Source organism: Tyto alba, unplaced genomic scaffold (assembly GCF_018691265.1).
Source record: "Tyto alba isolate M040663 unplaced genomic scaffold, T.alba_DEE_v4.0 Super-Scaffold_23, whole genome shotgun sequence".
NCBI classification, from domain to species: domain Eukaryota; kingdom Metazoa; phylum Chordata; class Aves; order Strigiformes; family Tytonidae; genus Tyto; species Tyto alba.
In genome coordinates this window covers 29,707,290-29,725,873 of record NW_024881297.1, presented here as the reverse complement: position 1 = coordinate 29,725,873, position 18,584 = coordinate 29,707,290, and the positions used below count along the sequence as shown (strand labels likewise).

The following is an 18,584-nucleotide window of genomic DNA, read 5'->3' as shown; positions in this document are numbered from 1 at the left end:
CCTCCCATTGCCCCCAATTGCCCTATTGCCCCCCCTTATTACCCCCCTGCCCCTCCCCTATTCCCTCATGCCCCCATTGCCCCCCTACTCCCCCCCATTGCCCCCAATTGCCCTATGGCCCCCCCATTACCCCCCTTGCCCCTCCCCTATTTCCCCTCATGCCCCCATTGCCCCTACTCCCTCCCATTGCCCCCAATTGCCCTATTGCCCCCCTTATTACCCCTTGCCCCCTCCCCTATTTCCCCTCATGCCCCATTGCCCCCCTACTCCCTCCCATTGCCCCCCCACTGCCCCCAACTGCCCCCTGGCCCCGCCCCTTATTTCCCCCCATTCCCCCCCCAAACACCCCCCCCGCCTCCCCTCCAAGTCCTCCGAGCCGCGGGGGGCGCTGCGCTGCCGCGTCACCGCTCTACCCTCCCCGCTCGCCTCCCCCTCCCGCATTGGGGCGGGGCGGGGCGCGGGGCGCGCGAGGAGGGAGGGGAGGGGAGGGGGGGGGGGGTGTGGGGGTGTGGGTGGCCGCTCTATCCCCGCCCCGCCGCGCCTCGCTGGTGCGCGCCGTCCGTTTCCGGGTCGGGGCGGGGTGTAAATCGGGCCGCTCCCGCCGCCCCCTCCCAGACCCGCCGCGGCCGCCGCAGCAGGAGCAGCCGCCGCCGCCGCCTCCCGCCGCCATCCCGCCCGCCCGCCCCGGCGCGCTCCCTCTCCCCCCCCCACCTCCCTCCCCTCCTCCCCGCCCTCCCTCCTTCCCGCTCCGCCCGGAGCGCCCCTTCTCCCGCCGCCGTTACCGGCGCCGCTTCAGGTAGGCCCAAATCCCCTCATCCCCCCCCCCCCCCCCCACACCCCCCTCCGCTTTTCAGCCACCACGCCGTTTCTCCGTTCCCTCCCCGCCGCCCACTTCCACCCCGGGCGCGGAGCCGCGGCCTCGCCCAGCGCCCCCCGCGCCGCCCCCCGCCGCCGGCCGCGCCCTCACGCCAGCCCGCGGCCTACGTGCGGCCTAGTCGCGGCCTAGGCCGCGGCCTGCGTGCGCGCCGCGCCGCCGCCGGGGCGGGCGGACGCGGGGAGGGGGGGGGGGGAGGGTGGAATGAGGGGGATGGGGGGCACCGCCGCCCCTCCCCCCGGTCCCCCCCAACCCCCCCCGCGGCAACGGGCACCGGGGGGGCCGGGGGGCTGCGTGCGTCACATGGCGCCGCCACCTTCACCCCCCCCCCCCCCCCCCCGCCCCGGTACCGAGCGATTGGGGGGGGAGGGGGAGGATTTTTTTTTTTTTTAAGCTTTTTTATTTCCCTCCCTCCTTTCTTATTTTTTTTTTTTCTCCTGTTTTTTGTGGGATTTTTTTTTTTTTGTTTGTTGTTCTGTTTTGTTTGGATTTCTTTTTTTCCTTCACGGCTGGACCCGGTTTTGCCGCCATCCCGACTTGTTTCCCCACCCCTCTGGCACCTCCGCCCGGGAAACTGCGGGGGGGAGGACACGGGACAACACAGACGGACCCCACTTGGAGCCGCTCCCCCCCCCCCCCCCAGGCCCGAAGAATCGGGGCTTTCCCCCTCCACCCCCCGGGACCTGCCCGCTTTGGAGCTGTGATCCCCGGCCGGGGCTCTGCCCGCCCCCCCCCCCCCGGGTGCTGGGGTGTTTTTAGAGCTCTGGAGCCGGTCCGTCCCCCCCGCCAGACCGGTTTGGGGTCCAGAGCTGCCCCCCGACTCCTTGATGCTGAGCCACGCTCCCAGGACTTTACTGGTTTTTCCCCCTCCGGGCTCCAGAGCCAGTTTAGAGCTGCCATCCTGGGACTGGGGGATACCCATTCACCCCCTTTTTGTGGATGGAGTCGGTCCGTGGCCCCCCCATTTCCATTTGGGCCAACAAGCCAGGTTGGGAGCTGGGATCTCCAGCCCCGGACTTGTTTTTCACCCCCCTGCCACAGATGAGTCAATTTTGGAGCCACGTCTCCCTCCGGCCTCAGGGACAGGCTGGTTTGGGAGCCCATTTCCTGCCTTGGCAACTAATTCCCCCTTAATAATGGTCCCAGTTTGGCGCTGGGATCTTGAGTGGGAAGCTCCCTGGGTGGGTGTTTGAACCCGGACCAGGCAGCGGGCAGGGACTGGGGCTTCCACAAGTGCAGTGAGGGCAGGCAGGGCTGCTGGATGGAGGTAAGGAGAAGTTTGGGGGGGGAAGTTTTCCTGTGGAAGAGCCACCCCGGGAGCCCGGATCGGAGTGCCGGCCGCCGCCTGCTCCGCGCAGCTTCGCTTCTCCCTTTGCGTAACCCCCCGGCAGGTTTGGTCGGCTCCTTTTGTCCCCGGCGGGCTGTGAGGTGGCCCCGTAAGCGACCCAAGCTCGTTTGACTGGCAAAACCGCTGCCAGGAGAGCAAATTAATGCTAACGAAGGCGAACTGGGACGCTGAACTGGTGGGAGGAGGAGTGGGTTCAGAGCCGGAGAGACGGCGGCGGGTGCCAGCGAGGCTCCTGCCACCTCCGGTGAACCGGGAAGCTCGTAAACAACCAACTCGTGGGCTCGGGTCTAGACTCTCCTCCCCGCTGCATCGCTGTCGGGCTCGGATCCTGAGCCTTTCTTTCCAAACTAGGCAAACAGGCGCCTTTTTGGATCTGATGGGATGTCAGGCTGAGTTTTATGGAAGCCGTAACTCCTCGCTACGGCAAAAAAAAAAAAAAAACCAAACCCAAAACCCTTCAGTGCCAGCAGCTTCCCCTTAAAAGAGCATTAACCCGGAGCGTGGCAGCGCTGCCCGCTTGGCACTGACCCCTGCCAGATTAATCCCCCTGCCCTCACCCCTGCTGCTTCTTTCCCTGGGCTTGGTTAAACTTTGATGGGGTGGTGACCAGCTGGGCTGATAAAAACAAGAGCTGAAATGGAGTTTATTTAATGTAGTTTTAAAGTTAAACGGCTGACTAGCTGAGCTGGTGGCCGGTCGCGGTGTTTTGCAACTGCTGTCGACTCAGGCCGCAGGTTGTTTGAAACCTGATCGTGCGCTCATGTGGCCTTATCTGGTTTGAGTAAATCAACTTGGAAACCGGTCTGAAAGGCCTCCCCACGCAGGCTCAGGGCGCAGATAACTTATTATATGTATATATATATTTTTTTTTTTTTTCCTTAACAGCTCAGCTCCCCAAGCGGGTTAAACCAAAGGCAAACGGGGCGGTTGCTCCGTTTGGCGCGCGTGTGTGCCTACACGCAGCTGCGGAGGAAAGTTTGTGATCTAGATTAAGGTGTGGGGCTCGCAAGTAAAGGCGAGTTCCCGGGAGCTGTAGGTGAAGGAGGCAGGGGCCGAGTGGGACCCTCGTGGCCTCGGCTGTTGCTTGCTGCAGGTGGGATCATGCCAGTTGAGCTCATCCGCCCTGGAAAACTCCTGGCAGGAGGAGCAGCCTGTTGGGGAGCTGAACCGATCTGGATTGGCTTTCCTCCTCATTGCTTGGAGGGGAACGTGGCCCTGAAACTGCCGGGGGGGGGATGTTCAAGCGGGAGAAGAAAGCACAGTGGGGCTTGAATCCCCACCCCGGGATGGGTCTGAAACCGGCCGGGGAGGGTCAGCAAAGCTTCTCAAACGCAACCCCCCCCCCCTCTCTTGTTTGCAGCTCCGCTCACCCAGCGACCAAAGATCTGAGCACTGACGCAGCCCGACTCAACCCAACGCAGCTCAAGATGGACACCGGTGTCATTGAAGGTGGTTTAAATGTCACACTCACCATCCGACTACTTATGCACGGAAAGGTACGCGGGGGCCGCGCCGAAGCCCCCTCGCCCGACGCTGGGGTGGCCCGGGGTGGAGGCCGGGCGCTTCCGTGGCGGCAGTAAATCGGGGTCGGTCGGCCCTCGTTAACTGCAGCCGTTAGGCAGCGGGGGTAGGAATGTGCTCCCTGGCACCCGGCCGGCTCCTGGATATCTCATGACGAGCGAGGCAGCGCTTTCAAAGCGCAGCGCATCCGTAAAAATAACAGTGCGGGAGGTGGGGGGCGGGGAGAAGTGACCTGATGGGGAGCTCAGCTGGGGGGGCAAGGTGTCGGTATATCTGGCAGGGGGCTAGCTGAGTTGGCAAGGAACTTTTTTTTTTTTTGGCTGTAAAAGGGAGTTGTTTAAGCTTGGGACTCCTGGAGTTTTTTAAGCACTGACTAATTGCCGCTTTTTTGTTTCCATCCCAGGAGGTGGGAAGCATCATTGGGAAGGTAAGTGAGCAACAAACCCCCTTGCCCTGCCTCCTTTTCCCACCCTTCACTGCTCAACCCAACCGCGCTAACGCCTCTCTCTCCTCTCCCCCTCCCGCAGAAAGGGGAGTCCGTGAAGAAGATGCGTGAGGAGGTGAGTCCCGGGGTGGGGTGGGGTGGGGGGGGGGGGGGGAGCTGCCTGGCGGGGGGCAGTGGGGGGGGGGAGCCCGAGGGGCTGCGGCGGCGTGGGCCTTCAGAGGAATTTGCAGGCAGAGCGGTGCCAGCGGCCCCGGCAGCAGATGGGAGCGGGCGGACGCAAGGCATGCTGGGAGGTGTAGGCAGGGCCGGGGCAGGAAGCCGAGGAGGCTAAGATGGCTGCCCAGAGCCGATCCGAGGGAGGGAGGGAGGATTCATCACTGGTGGGGGAATCCCCGGGGACCCCGGCTCCCCCCTGCACAACCCAGCCAGGCGCGCGGAACGATCTGCTGTTTTGTGTTTTGTTGTTTTTTGGTTTTTTTTTTTTTTTTTGTTCTCTCCTCGGGGGTGGGTTGCTGAGAGCCCTGACGCCTGCTCGTTTTCCTCCCGCAGAGCGGTGCTCGCATTAACATCTCAGAAGGGAACTGCCCCGAACGGATCATCACCCTCGCTGGACCCACTAATGCCATCTTCAAAGCTTTTGCGATGATCATTGACAAACTGGAAGAGGTGCGTCTGCGGCCTCGAGCCCCAGCCCTGCCAGAAGGCAGCTGCCCTGCCTGCAGTCATCCCTCGCCTCTCTCCCCGGATAAATTCACCTGGGGATCTGCCCCAGAGCGTGCAGGGAGGGCGGTCGGAGCATCCGGAGCACGAGGAAGAGCTCTTCCCTGGGGATGAGCAGTAGGATGGGTTTGTTCCGCATGGCCTGGCGGTGTTTTCCCCGTGGGGCCTGATCTTTGCCCACCTGCGAACAGGGTCAAGGTCCAGGTAGTGACACTTCCCCGTGTGCGCTCAGCCGTCCTTAAAGCCGAGTGCCAGAGCCCTTCAGGGGCTGAAGACACTCCGTGACCACCAATTACACACCAGAGCTTCAAAAGTCCCCTGGCTTTGCTCATCCCTCTGGGCAGTCGTGCTGCTGCCCCTTTGACAAGCCTCGGTGGGTAGTGGGGGCTCGCCCCCCACCCCGAGGAGGGGACCCCGGGGCTGCGGCTGCGCAGCGCTGACAGAGGAGCCGCCTCCTGCCCCTGCTCCCGTTGAATCGGTGACTTCCAGGCGGGATGTTGCTCCTGGATAACCCGGATCCTGGCCGCGGGCGTTAGAGCCTGCTGAGGGGCCGTGGTGTTGAGGCTCTTCCCATCCTGCTCCGCATCCTTCGGAAGGCGTGAGCGCGGCTCGCCCGCTGTGGGGCAGAGCTCCGTGGCTCTCGCATGGTCTGCGGGGGTAAAAAAATCCTGTCGCCCTTCGGAGCTGGGACCCTTCCCTGGGAGGAAACAGCCCAGTGCTGGTAAATCTGTCCCCGAGGCCCCTCTGCTCTCGCTGCTGCCTAAAAGGCTGCTGAGCCCAGAGCTGTTTCTGCTGTACCCCGAGAGCTGGAGTCCTCTGAGGGCTCCCCGTCCGAGCGTGGCTCCTGGCTGCCGGCACTCCGAGCGCTGGGCTTGGAGCTAAAGCTTTTATTTTAGTAGGTCAGTTGAGCCGTGGCCTTGTGCCTCCCTTCCCCCTGCCAGCACATGACCACTGTCATCACTGCCAGGCTTGTTTTCCCCGGAGCCGCTCCTGCCCCGCTCCCCCGTTACAATGGGAGGTTCCCAGCTGAACTGGGAGCTGTGGGGGCACTGAGCCCCCGACCCTTCGTCCCCTCCAGCATCACCAGTTCCCATTCAGCTGCGGTGCGACCCAGCCCAGTGCTTCAGCGCTGTGCTGGTGGGGGTTAAACCTCCTGTTTTCATTGAGACAACAGAGTTTGGCTTCTTCCTTCCCCAAAATGTAGCCGTGTCGTTTTGGGGCTGCTAACGAAGTCCTGGGAAATAGGACTGGGAGAGCCTTGGGGTCACCTTGGCCTGGCCTGCCCGTGCCAGTGTCATCCTCCCCGTCCCTTCGCCGGGCACGTCACCTTCCCTGCGTGCCGTTCCGGCGAGGGCGCTGCACCAGGCTGACCCCTCTGAGTAACTCCTCTTCCTCACAGGACATCAGCAGCTCCATGACCAACAGTACAGCTGCCAGCCGGCCCCCGGTCACCCTCCGGCTCGTGGTACCCGCCAGCCAGTGCGGTTCCCTCATTGGAAAAGGAGGCTGCAAGATTAAAGAGATACGAGAGGTGCGTGGCCGGCCCCAGGGGGGGTGTGCACGGGATCGGGGTGCCCCCGGGGTCAAATCCTTGCATCAGCCCCCCGCCCTGGGTGGGACCGCATAGTAGAGATGTGGCATCACTTGGCTTTTTTAGACCTTGTATTTTTAGTGCTTGTGAAACTGAGACTTGGGGCAGACCCTCCCCTTCCCAGCACTATCCTCCGCAGCAGGACGCCTGGGTTCTTGCTCCCCCCTTCCCTGGGCTCTTGATATTTCCCCTCCGGCCTTTTCCCAGTTGTTGGAGTGGGGGGGGGGGAAAACACACTGCAGGGCCTGTGTTGCCCTCAGTAATGCCAACCCCGGGCTGCCGATGGATTAACTCTGTCCAGCTCTGCTGGCTGTGGAGATGGACTTGACTTGGGTTACAGGGAAAGGCTGTGGCCCAGGTCCTCCAATCCTGCCCCGGGCTCCCGATGACTGAATTATTTCCAGCTAGGATTAAAGGACTTTATTTTGGAGAAAAGAAGGGGGGGGAGGGGGGGGGGGGGGGGAGCAGGGGGCAGTTTTGGCTATGTATAACCCTGCCACGGGGTTTGTCGCTGAGGTCACAGCCCGCCCTGGGGTCTGACCGCCTATTTTTAACCGTCAACTTTGCAGAGCACGGGGGCACAGGTCCAGGTGGCAGGAGACATGCTGCCCAACTCAACCGAGCGAGCCATCACCATTGCTGGGATCCCACAGTCCATCATCGAGTGCGTCAAACAGATCTGCGTCGTCATGCTTGAGGTAGGGCCTCCCCCCAGCCCCATGGGCAAGTTTGGTTTTTTTTTTTTTTTTTTTTTCCCTCTGGGGAAGCACATGCAGCACCGGGATCCCCGCTGCCCTTGGCCAGCCCCATCTCTCCTCGCGAGTGGAAACCGCTGAGGACAGACAAACGGCTGCTGAGGGATAAAGGGATAGCTGGGGATTACGGCCTCATCCAGGTGAGGCTTGGAGCTGCTTAAACCCGGGGTCAAGCCAGGCCTCTAGAGCTGCTCGCCGGCTAACGGCGTCGCCCGTGACTCCACGGTGACACTGAGCAGCAGCGTCCTTCTGTCCCAAGTCTCCCTCGCCTGCTGCTTTGCTCCTCGGGTGTCCTTCCTCGGCCTGGTGCCCAGAATGAGGGGGGTGGGGTGGGGAAAAGGTTGCTCTGCATCCTTCCAAAGTGGTGGATTTTAAACCCGAAGCAGAGCGTTGGTGCCTGGGGTGCAGGGAAGGGGGATCATCGGTGCCAGCCGCGCTCGGTGTCTAACCGCTCCTCTCCTGCCTGTCACCCAGTCTCCCCCGAAGGGCGTCACCATCCCGTACCGACCCAAGCCATCCAGCTCTCCCGTCATCTTTGCAGGCGGTCAGGTAAGGCCTTTCCTCTGCTCCTGGGGTGCGGGGTGGGGAGGGGAAGGGGGGGTGTCTTACCGAGCTGCCACGCTGCCAGCGCACATCAGCCGCTCTGCGTGCCTGTCACCCACTCACCCACGCCGCTTCCTCCGGCGGAGAGCGGCTCTGCTTGGCCTCGGCCTCCCAGAGCCTGCTCCGAGCCTTCCTCGCTGAGCTCACTGAGGGATGGAAGAGAGGGCAGAGGTGGGACGGAGGCGAGGGGGGGGGGGAAAAAAAAAAAAAAAAGGCCGATTTGGTGCTGGCAAACAGTCCTGGAGTTAACCAGCCCCCCACATAAAAATAAAAAATAAAAATAAAAAAATCCCAGTGTGGTGGGGGATTTGAATCAGGCCGAGACTCCAGCTGCCAAATCCAGGCTCAGCCCCTCTGCCTCGGGCTGGCTCTGAGGACTCGGTGCGACCTGTTGTGGGTGACCGGCCCAGAGGATTGGGGAGGGGGGGGGCGTGGGTGTGTGGGGGGGGGAAGGTTCTCTGCTCTCCGGGGCTGGCTCGTGGGGGTGCAAAGGCTTAGCCTGTGCCGTGGGTAGGGTCGGGGTGCGGAAAGGCTTCATCGCGCACGAGGGGAGGGTGGCAGATAGGAGTAGCCATCAGGTGATGGGGGATTTAGTCCTTCCTGCGCTGAGCTGATCCGGGGGAGTCGCTCGCTCCCTGCTGCCCAGCCAGGTTACAGGTGACAGGCCTCCCTTAGGGTCCTGTTCGCTGTAAAGCCCCGAGTGTGTGTCCCGTCCCGTCCCCCCCCACACACACACACCATCTCCAGCCCTCTTTGGGGTGTGGGGGGGTGCTGGCTGGGTGTCCTCACCCACGGGTCCCATCCAAGCCGCTGGGCAAGGCAGGGGAGGCTCAGACCCGGGGTGTGGGTCCCCCAGCTCCCCACCCCGTGGTTCCCGGGGCTGCCGTAACGCTTGGAGAAAACGCGGCGACTTGTGCAAACGCATCCGCTGCTTTTCCTGCTGTCAGGGAGACCCACCCCCCCACCACCACCCACCCCCCAAGTCCCAAAACAATCCCCCCCACACCCCGGGGTGGGCTCTGGCAGGGCCTGGAGCCCCTAGCCGGCCCGCGGACCAGCGCAGGCAGGGTCCAGCCTTGTCGACGGAGGCCTCTGTAGGCAGGGAGGGGGGTAGCTGCCGCTGGCCTCCCCGAGAGTCTGGCCTGACTCTGCTCTTCCCCCAAATCCCCTCCCAACCTCCCCCCTCCCTCGCCAGGCTGGCACGCCATGCTTGTTTTGGGGACGGACCCGTTGCCGTCCCCTTCCTCGCCTTGGCCCCCCCCGCCCCCCCCCCCCCCCGCCACCCTCTCACCGCCCCCCCACCCCTTTTGCCCTCCCTGCCTCTTCCTCCTCCCTTCCCCGAACCTGATCAGCCCCCCCCGCCTCTCCGACAGCTTCTCCTGCCCGCTCTGCGCCCCCGGGGGAAGCCCCTTGGCCGGTACCTCCTCGCCCTTCCGCTCCTCTTGCAAGCGGAGGACCGTACCGTGCGGCCCCCCCCCCCCCCCCCCCCCCCCGTGGTGTGGGAGCCGGCTGCCTTCCCCGTTAGAGCAGTGAGGAGCAGGCTTCCCACGGCCACGCATCTCTTCCCTCCCCTCCCCTTTCTTCTCCCCCCTTCCTTCTCTTCCACCCCTCTCCCCTGGCCCAGGGCCGCGGCCAGCCCGATGCAGCCGTCCGGGCCCCGCTCCCGGTGGTGTTGCGCTCTGTCTTTGCAGCCCAGAGTCGCGCGTAGAGCAGGGTTAGCCCTCGAAAAGCCGAGCTAATGTCGATGTGACTTTGGTGTTAGCGGAAGGTTTCGGATTGACAGCCCTGGAGACTGAAGTCCTCTAATTTATCCACAGGACAGGTACAGCAGCGGCAGTGCGAGCTACCCCCACACCGCCCCATCCATGTGCCTCAACTCTGACTTGGAGGGACCACCTCAGGAGGTGAGAGGGGAGTTCAGTCTCCACGGCCCGTTCAATCCTTGGCCTCTCTGAGACTGCCAACAAGGGTGGCATCCCCGTCCCCGTCCCCCAAAACCGTCAACGGTGGCTTTTGTGCTGTGGACTCCTGTCCACTGGGAACTGGACTCTGAGCCCACCAACCTCTCCTCACGCAGGCCACCCGGCAGCCACTGCATGGCAACGAACTTGGGCCAATTCCAGCCTGGGCTGCAGTTCTTCCGGTGACCTGGAAGTGAGGCTGTGTACCCCCCTCTCCCCTTCCTATCCCACCCACCCCCACCTGCCCGGCCCCCCCCAACCCCCCCAAACCTTAGCCAGCCAGGCCCCAGCCAGTGACTCGCCCTTTCTGGGTAGCTTCAGGAGGAATCTGAAGTCTGTGGCTGTCCCTTAACCTCAAGACATGGAATTGTGGCAGGTCAGGCACTCAGCCTTGTTACACCCCCCCCCCCCACCCCCCCCCCCCCCGAATGCCTCTCTTTTGCCTTGTCTAGCATCGGTAGCCAGCTCCAGCATTTACCTCTAGCTTGCCCGGCGACGTTTTCCTAGGCGTGCGGAAGTGAAGAGAGGACTCGGAACGGGGACTTTTTTTTTTGGGGAGGGGCTGCTGGGCCGGGGAAAGGAGGGGCCGGGAGCTAGCAGGGCTGGCGGGGGCGTTGGAGATCTTCCCCTGTCGGCGAGGCGGGGGGCGCAGGGCTAGAAGCATTGTCGGACTCCACCACACCATACATCTTCATCAAGATCCCAGCCGTTCTGTTTTTGTCTGCCACTTTTTTTTTTGGGGGGGACGGCGCCATACTGTCCACTCCCTCCCTGTAACCGCCACGTAAGGCCAATTCGAGTAACCGCCCGTCTAGAAACTGCTTGTTACAGCATTTATCCGTCCCCTGCCTCTCCTTGCCCCACTTCCCTCGCCCCGGAGAACTCTCCACCTTGGCTCTCTGACTTCCTGGCTAGTTGAAATCTGTCTGTCCCTGGGTGGCTGTCCGATGGTTGTTAATAGGACTGTTTTCCTCCTTTTGTAGGCCTATACCATTCAAGGACAGTATGCCATTCCACAGCCAGATGTAAGTTTTGTTTACAACTTCTTGTCTTGAAATCCACCCTCTTCCTCCCCCCTTCCAAAAAATTTTCTCCGTGCTTTCTCGACTCGAGCCGCTAGCCGTCAGCTTGGCCTGAATACTCGATCTGATCTGAACTCCCCCCCAAAAAACTCGCCTCCCTCCAATTCGCCCTCCTGCAGCCAGCTTCACCCGGTCTCAGATCTCTCCTTTTTCCTTCCCCCACCTTCTATCTGACACTTCCCTCCTCCTATATATATATATATATATATATTTTTTTTTTTTTTTTTTTCCCAACCCACCTCTCCCTGGCTTGGCATTTCACACCAGCTTCGGCTTTTCCCTTGGCCCCCCACCCCGGCACCCCCCCCCCCCCCCTCCTTTCCCCATTCCTTGAATTTGGCACGCAGCCCGTCAAGAGAAAACAAAAACAGCACATGATGGTTCCCTGTCATGGTGGTTCTCCTGGGGCAGGGGACAGCTGGCCCAGCGAGCGGTCGCAGGTGGCAGTTTGGGGGGGGGGGTGGGGAAAGGGGTGGGGGGGGGGGAGGAGGGCTGGATCTGGCCTGGCTCAGGCTGTTGCCAGCCTGTCGGGGACCGTTTGGGACAGGAGTGACAAATCCAGGCAGCGGGCGCTGTCCCGGTTTGCTGTCGGACACCACCATCCTCTGGCCATGCTCATCCCGTAGGCTCGGCGGGAAGGGGGGGGGGGGGGCTGATCTCCGTTCCTGGCACCCTTAGAGCAGCAGAGCGGGGGGGCAGGGAGGGTTGTGGGGGGGACTCCGATGCGCCAGGCCAGGGAAGAGAAGGGCTAGAAGGAAACTGGGCTGGAAGAGCTACTGTGGGGGCTGAACGGAACCGGGCTCCGTCCCCGTCTCCCCTCCCCGCCGCTCCCTGCATGGTGTGGCGTGAGCACCTTGCCGCCTCATCTCTCCTGCTCCTCCCTGCTTCTCTCCCTGAGCTCCTTTCATCCCTCGCTTCACCACGGGGTGGGTGCAGCCCCGCTCCCCCCCCTCACTCAGCCCACCTTGGCCTGGCGCCTTCCTCCTCTCCATGCAGAGAGGGCCGGGCTGTGTGCGGAGGGGCCGGGGCGGGGGGACCCGGTGCCACCGGCAGTGTCTGTGTTGATGATGTGCGTGCTGTGAGTCCAGGCCCCCCCCCCCCACCTTGGGCTTGGGAAATGGCTAACATCAGCCTTTTTTCTTTCTCTCTCTTTTTTTTTTTTTTTTTTTTTTTTGTTTTTTGTTTTTTGTTTTTTGTTTTTTTTTTTTCCCCCCTCCTCTAGCTGACCAAGCTGCACCAGTTGGCAATGCAACAGTCACACTTTCCAATGTCTCATGGCAACACTGGATTCAGTGGTATGGAAACTCCTTCTCTCTTCTGTACGCTAGCGTGGGCCGAAGGCCAGCCTGCGAGCCGCCGCTTGGCTCCTCTCTAACGGGGCCTCCGCTTGGGTCTCGTGCTCTCAAAAAAAAAAAAAAACCAAAAAACCAAACCAAAATCAACTGTTCCCCCAGAGCCGAGCCCGGCCAGGTAACGATTTTTGTCACGACGTCTCTGGGGGTGACTTTGGTACCGGCCTCTGCAAGTTGTGGGGGGCCGCAGAGGGTAGAGAAAAAAAAAAAAAAAAAAAGGCAAAAAAAAAGGCAAAGCACCGAGCAGGCAGGGCCTCCATGCTGCTTTCCTTCCTCTTCACCCCCATCCTCCACAGCTCTGCCAATGCACTGGGAGACCCCCCCGACCCGCAGCACCCTCTCTCTCCCCTCCGGCTACTCCAGTCCTGAGCAGGCAACTGTTGAGTTGTACCAAATTTGCTGTAGATTTGCTAAGATGGCTAAAATATCCATTTGGGGCTCTAAACTTGAGACAGCCAAACTCATTGTCACTTGTATCTTAACAGGCATTGAATCCAGCTCTCCAGAGGTGAAAGGCTATTGGGGTAATGATTAAAAAACAAAATCTGTAGTTATTCTATTGTGTATTAATACTGACCGGGGTCTCGTTCTCCCTGTTAAATGCTGCCCGCCTTTGTGCACGGATGGGAGGGGAAAGGGGGGGTCAAGGGGAGCCTTAGAAGGGCTGGAGGTACTGACTGCCTTGGTTGTACGTGCCCCAGAAGAAGTCAGCTGGACAGTGGAGAGCAGCAGGGCTTGTTGGAGGGCTCGCTTCATCCAGCGCCCGACGCTGTTAGCGAACCTTGGGCCCCCCTCACTTCACCTTCCCCACCCCCCCAAAAAAAAAAAACCCCACCCCGTGTGCCGGAGAGGGGGGGTGGGTGTGTGATTTGAATTTTTTTTTTTTTTTTTTTTTTTTTCTCCCCCCTGCCCGAGGTGTTGCTGGAGCAGCCGAGCCCGGTGGCAGAACTGCTGGCAATGGGGAGGGGGGGGCGGGACACAGCCATGCGCGTCCCCAAACTGCTTCGCCCTTGCCAAAGCCCTGGGGTGATGCCTTGATGCTCCCGCCGCTCCCTCTAGCAGGGAGCGAGCTGGGGGGGGTGGGTGGGGGTGGAAATCAAATTGTAAAAAAAAAAAAAAAAAAAAAACCAAAAAAAAAAAACCACTTAAAATCCACTTGGCACACTGAAATGTGAGTAGCCTCGCGGGGCCTGTGCCGGCCGGCGTAGCACTGCCCTGCCGGGGCCGTGGCAGCGAGGAGGAGGAGGAGGAGGAGGAGGAGGAAGGGGGATAGTGTAGCCCTTGGAAGCTGGTAATGGAGCAGGCAGCGGAGCCGAGCGCCCGAATTGGAGCCCCTGCAGCGAGAGTGCGCTGCTCTGGGACTGTCCTGACCGGAAGGAAGATCTTGCGGTGACATCGCGGGGAAGGGGAGAAAAATTGGGGTGACCGGGGAAGGGGGGGGGGGGGGGTGGGTCTGGTTGGGGGGGGGGGGGGGGGGGATGTCGGGGAAGGGGGGGGAGGAGGAGGCGGGGGAGGGTTGGCGTAACCTCACAGCTTGCTCTGCCCTTCCCCTCCTGCTTTAAACCGTCTTCAAGGTAGCCGTGAGGCTGGCAGCAAACGCCGGCTCGGCCTGCTGCGGTCTGGCTGTGCTGCGCCCTCCTCTCCCACTGCTCCTCCCTGAACTTGTCCCGTTTTTTTTTTTTTTTTTTTTCCCCTCTGTCTCCGAGCAGGTTTGGATGCCTCCGCTCAAACCACCTCTCACGAACTCACCATTCCAAATGATGTGAGTATTATCCGGGTGGGGGCCGACCTCTCCGGCCCGCGTCGGGGTGGAGGGGGGAGGGTTGGTGGGGTAGTGGGCAGGCAGCTGCCCCCTTTTCTCCCAGTGGGTCGCTGGGACCTGCCCCTCTTTCTCCTACCAAAATGGGGCCTGGGCTTGCCCGTTAGCACCTCGTGGCCGCCCCCCAACCCCCCCCCCCCCTCGGACCACTCCTGCTGGCACCACATCCCTTCTCCCCCTTTTAAGGCAGAACCCCCTTCCCATCCCCTTAAACCACCCCCCCCGGGAGGTGCCAGCGCGTCCCTGTGGAGGACAAACACAAACTAGGGGAGAAGGAGGAGGAGGAGGAGGATGGGTTAATACATTGGGGCTAACGAAGCCGTTTTATTTTCCTCCCCCCCCCCCCCCCAGTTGATTGGCTGCATCATCGGGCGTCAGGGCGCCAAAATCAATGAGATCCGCCAGATGTCTGGGGCGCAGATCAAAATTGCCAATCCAGTGGAAGGATCTACTGACAGGCAGGTTACCATAACTGGATCTGCAGCGAGCATTAGCTTGGCCCAGTATCTAATTAATGTCAGGTAAGTCTCCGGGCGACGAGGCTCTGCGGCTCGGGGTGGGGCGGGGGGGGCTAGCACTGCACGCCCGCGCCGTGGGGTCCGGCTCCCGGGGCTGGGACCCTCCTTGTGCCCCGACGCATGAGGGGAAGGGGTTTTCTCTCCCCTTTTTTTTTTTTTTTTTTTTTTTTTTTTGTGTGTTTTTTTTTTTTGTTTTTTTTTGTTTGTTTGTTTTTTAACCTCCGCCCCCCAACCTCCTTTTCCTTTCCTCTCCCTGCGCCTGCTGTCCCATCTCCCTGATGCGATCGCCTCCCAGTCTGGGGGAAGCTGTAGGATAACAAACCTGGCTGGAAAAGGCTCCGGCCGCGGCGCCGGTGGCTGCTGAAAGCCGTGCCTGGCCCCCCCCCCCCTCAGCCCCCCCCCCACCCAAGCAGTTAGGGCCGTGCTGTCTTGACCCGGCGCTTGACGAAGGCGTTTTCGTGGGGTGATAGCGAAGGGACTCCCCGGGGGCTTGCTCCTGGAGAATCCCCAGCATCTCCCGGGGGGGGGGGGGCGGGGGGCTCTGCTCTGCCCCCGCCGGGGTTCAGAGCCCCGGCTCGGATTCCTCCTGCTCAACCCCGCCGTTGTTCCCTGCCACGAGCCGCCAGCGACGGGCTCCCCGGGGCTCTGGGTGGAGGGGCCGAGCTGGGAGACCCCCGGGCCCTCGGTGCCGGGGTGACACGGCAGCTCCAGCCTGGTCCCCAGCAGGAGCAGAGGAGAAGCTGCCTGGGATTCCTCTTGGTTGGTTGGTTGGTTTTTGTTTGTGGTTTTTTTTTTTTTTTTTTTGGTTGGTTTGTTTTTTTTTTTTTTTCGTTTTTTTTTTTTTTTGGCTTATTCCATCAGTCCTGGCGAGGTGCCGGGCTCCGGGGGGTGCGTGGGGGGGGGGGGTCCCGGTGTGGCTCAGAGGTGAGGCCAGACCTCGCCGGGCCCGGCTGCAGCCTCGCAGCACCCCTCCTCCCTTTCCTCCCTCCCTCCCTCCCCGAGCTCGGCTCGTGCGACTTTACGCTGTTTGTCCTGTGCTTTTTCTTTTTTTTTTATTTCTTTTTTTTTTTTTTTTTTTGTGGTGTTCCCTTCCACCCACCCGTATATTTTTTTTTTTTTATTATTATTATTTTTTTTTTTTTTTTTTTTTGTTCCTTTTCTCCTCTGTTACAGTTTAGAAAGCGCTAAACCCTCCTCCCAGGCAGCCTCCGTCACGATCCCTGACCACCTCAGCATCAACCTCTCTCAACCCTCCACCCCTTCTTCTTCTTCCTCCTCCACCACCACCCCCTCGCTCGCCACAGCGGGGGCCTCCGAAGCACCCGCCAGCCTCCCCAACCCTCTTCCGACCGCCCCTTGTGTCTCCAGTCTGCTTGGCATGAAACCTGTCCCTCTCCTGGCTCTAAATGTTGTGTCTGCTGCTAAGGGCACCTCCGCTCCAGCTGTGCCATGTGTCACTAACAAACTGAAAGCGGAAAAGCAGAGATTTTCTCCTTACTGAGTCTGCTTGTGGCCTTAAGAGGACCAGCAGATCGGTGGCAGCATGGAGACCCCGTAGAGGAGACTTGGAAGAGCAATTTTTTTTTTTTTTTTTTCTTTTCCATATTTTTTTTTTTATTTTATTTTTAATTTTTTTTTTTTTTTTTTTTTTTCCACTCCAAAGCGAGCTTGCGATATTTCTTAGAACGGAGTTTTCTTGCCGGCTGAGACACGATTGTCCCCGTGTCCCAGCCCGGCCTGGAGTCTAGTGATCTGTTTGATTCCTTCTCGATCCTGCTAGCTTGTAGTTGTTGCTTTGTTGTTTTTTTTTTCTGTTGTTTTATTTTGGTTTGGTTTTTTTTTTTTTTTTTTTTTTTTTGTTTCGTTTTCCTCTCATCTTTTTTTTTTTTTTTTTTTTTTTTTTTTCCTTTCCCATTTTTTGGTAGCTCGGTCGCAATCGCGGTTGTTGGGGAGTTGGGGAGGGGGGGGGGGAGGCCAGGGTTGGGGTGGGGGGGGGCTGGAGGGAAGGGTTCCTTACAGAATAAACGAGTCGGGGAGGGGTGGGAGGGGGGGTGGGGTGTAAGGGGGGGGGGTGGGAGGGGGGATTTAATTGCATTCCTGGTGCCGTTGCCCACGGGCTCGCCTGTCTCTCTTTAATGTCTGTACCTGTAATAAAGTTGCCACGGTGAGAATCTGCTCTGCTAGATCTGTGCCGGTGCCCCCGGGGGGGCGGGGGGGGGGGGGGGGCTGAGCCCCAGGGATTGGGGCTTTGCGGGGTGCCCTCTTGCTGGGGAGGGGGCTCACTGCCACCCAGGTTGGGGTGCCCCCCCCCCCCCACATATATATATATTGCAGGGAGGGAGAAGCTTTGAGCCGCGGAGGTGGCAGCTCGTGGGGTTGGGGGGTGCTGGTGTCGTCCCTGCTTGCTCGGGGACCCCCCTGCATTGTGTGTGTGTGTGTGTGTGTCCCCCCTCCCCATGCTCCCCAAGGGGTCCCAGGTGGGGGTGCAGCCCCCCCCCCCCCTTCTTCCCCCCCCCCCCCCCCCCCACCTCCTTGCTCTCCGCCTTCCCTCCAGGAATTTGCCGCTTGATTCCCGCCCGCCCCCACCCAGGGCACCGCGGGGGGGGGCCCCCCCCCACCCCAAAAGCTTTACCCCCGCTGCCGCACTCAACCCGGATCCCTCCCTCCCCAGCAGAGCTGCCGGGGGGGGGGGAAGCCCTCTGCCTCCATTCCGAGGGGGGGGGACACAGAGGCACCAGGCTGCACCCCCCCCCCCCTCCTCCTTGCCGCATCTTCCCTTGCCCCGCTTGTGCATAAAGCCCCCCCCCCCCAAAAAACCTCTTCCCTTCCCTCCTTCAGGGGACTCTCCCCCCCCTCCAGCACCTTCCCCACGGGGAAGCCCTTCCTCCCTTGCCCCCCCCTTCCCTCCTCCTCCTCCCCCAAAGCGGGGGCCCCCTCTGACGCCCTTTTTTCGTTGCAGGCTCTCCTCGGAGACCGGGGGCATGGGAAGCAGCTAGGGCCCCGACGCGGACCCTCGGCCTCACCTCACCATCCATCTGTGTAGTCCCTTAGCAGCCAGCCCCAGGTTTTAACTAGTTTGTAAATTTTTCGGTTCCTCCATGCTCTCCGCGGCCACTCATGAGGTTTTTTTTTTTGTTTTTTTTTTTTTTTTTTGTTTTGTTTTTTTTTTTTTGTTTTGTTTGTTTAAATTTTTTTTTTTTTTCGTTCCGTTTTGAATTTACAGCATTTTAATTCCTTTTCTCTGTTCAGCTGTTAAAATGCTGAGCCCCAGATCTTAGTTTTATAAAGCTTCTCTCTCTCTCCTCCCTGGCCCCCCCCCCCCCCCCCACCTCACTTCCACCCCCCCCCCCACCCCCCCCTTTTTTCGGCTCATGAAGTTTCTGTTTTGTCATGAAATGTAAGAGTGGAAGAGAAACATTTCAGTTTAGTTCTGTAACGTCAGGAAATTTTTCAAAAAAAAAAATTAATAAAAAGATGGACTGGAGCTTTTCCTTGTGAATAGAAACTGGAGGATATTTTGGTTAATGGATCTGCCTGTCTCAGTCTTTATTTGAACCCCCCCACACACCCCCCCCGGTTCTGCCCAGTGTTCCCAGGATGGCCCAGCTCGGGTTTGTGTTTCCTTAGGGAGTGGAATTTATGTACGTTTGGGGGTTTTTTGTTTTTTCTATCCCCCCCCCCCCAGCAAACTGGTCTTCAAGAGGAACCAGTATCCCCCCTGGGTCTGTTCACTCCCCCTGCGCCCCCCCCCCCCTTTTCTCCCTGGGCTTCTAGCACTGAATCTGCCACCAGCCAGTGCTCCCCGTTCCACCAGTAAAGGGGGGGGGCGGGGGGGGGGGCGGCCTCAGCAACTTCTATACTCGTGTGTGTCCCCCAATTATCCCCCGGCCTGCCTGGGGGGAGGCAGGTGTCCCGTCCCCCCCCCCCCTCTCTGGAGTGGGGGCTATTACAGGATGGCCTACATAAACACAAAAGGGAGGCAGCCCCCCCCCCCC

The 18,584-nt window shown here is 60.5% G+C and overlaps 1 protein-coding gene across 8 annotated transcripts; it reads left to right on the top strand.

The window, feature by feature from the left end:
* The first annotated feature begins 664 nt into the window (after positions 1-664).
* On the top strand, positions 665-17,963 carry PCBP2 (poly(rC) binding protein 2). 8 transcript variants are annotated; one of them, XM_042796769.1, is made up of 16 exons: positions 665-796; positions 3,583-3,718; positions 4,147-4,170; positions 4,271-4,303; positions 4,738-4,854; positions 6,308-6,439; positions 7,069-7,197; positions 7,729-7,803; positions 9,675-9,761; positions 9,935-10,000; positions 10,802-10,843; positions 12,123-12,195; positions 12,738-12,776; positions 13,962-14,014; positions 14,423-14,592; positions 17,549-17,963. In XM_042796769.1, the coding sequence occupies exons 2-16, from the start codon at positions 3,650-3,652 to the stop codon at positions 17,583-17,585; spliced, it is 1,146 nt and encodes a 381-aa protein (XP_042652703.1). In that variant the 5' UTR covers positions 665-796; positions 3,583-3,649; the 3' UTR covers positions 17,586-17,963. The 8 variants fall into 8 exon arrangements, with proteins under 8 accessions (XP_042652703.1, XP_042652697.1, XP_042652698.1 ...); XM_042796763.1 differs by lacking the exon at positions 12,738-12,776 and having other exon boundaries at positions 681-796; XM_042796764.1 differs by lacking the exon at positions 9,935-10,000 and having other exon boundaries at positions 681-796; positions 17,549-17,962.
* Positions 17,964-18,584: the final 621 nt, after the last annotated feature.

What these genes read in the sequence shown, in the direction of transcription:
- PCBP2 (XM_042796769.1), top strand. Translation starts at nt 3,650, where the DNA reads ATGGACACCGGTGTCATTGAAGGTGGTTTAAATGTCACACTCACCATC. An exon ending in TGGAGGGACCACCTCAGGAG is followed by an intron (nt 9,762 to 9,934) that starts GTGAGAGGGGAG and finishes CTCCTCACGCAG; the next exon opens with GCCACCCGGCAGCCACTGCA. An exon ending in CCTGGGCTGCAGTTCTTCCG is followed by an intron (nt 10,001 to 10,801) that starts GTGACCTGGAAG and finishes CTCCTTTTGTAG; the next exon opens with GCCTATACCATTCAAGGACA.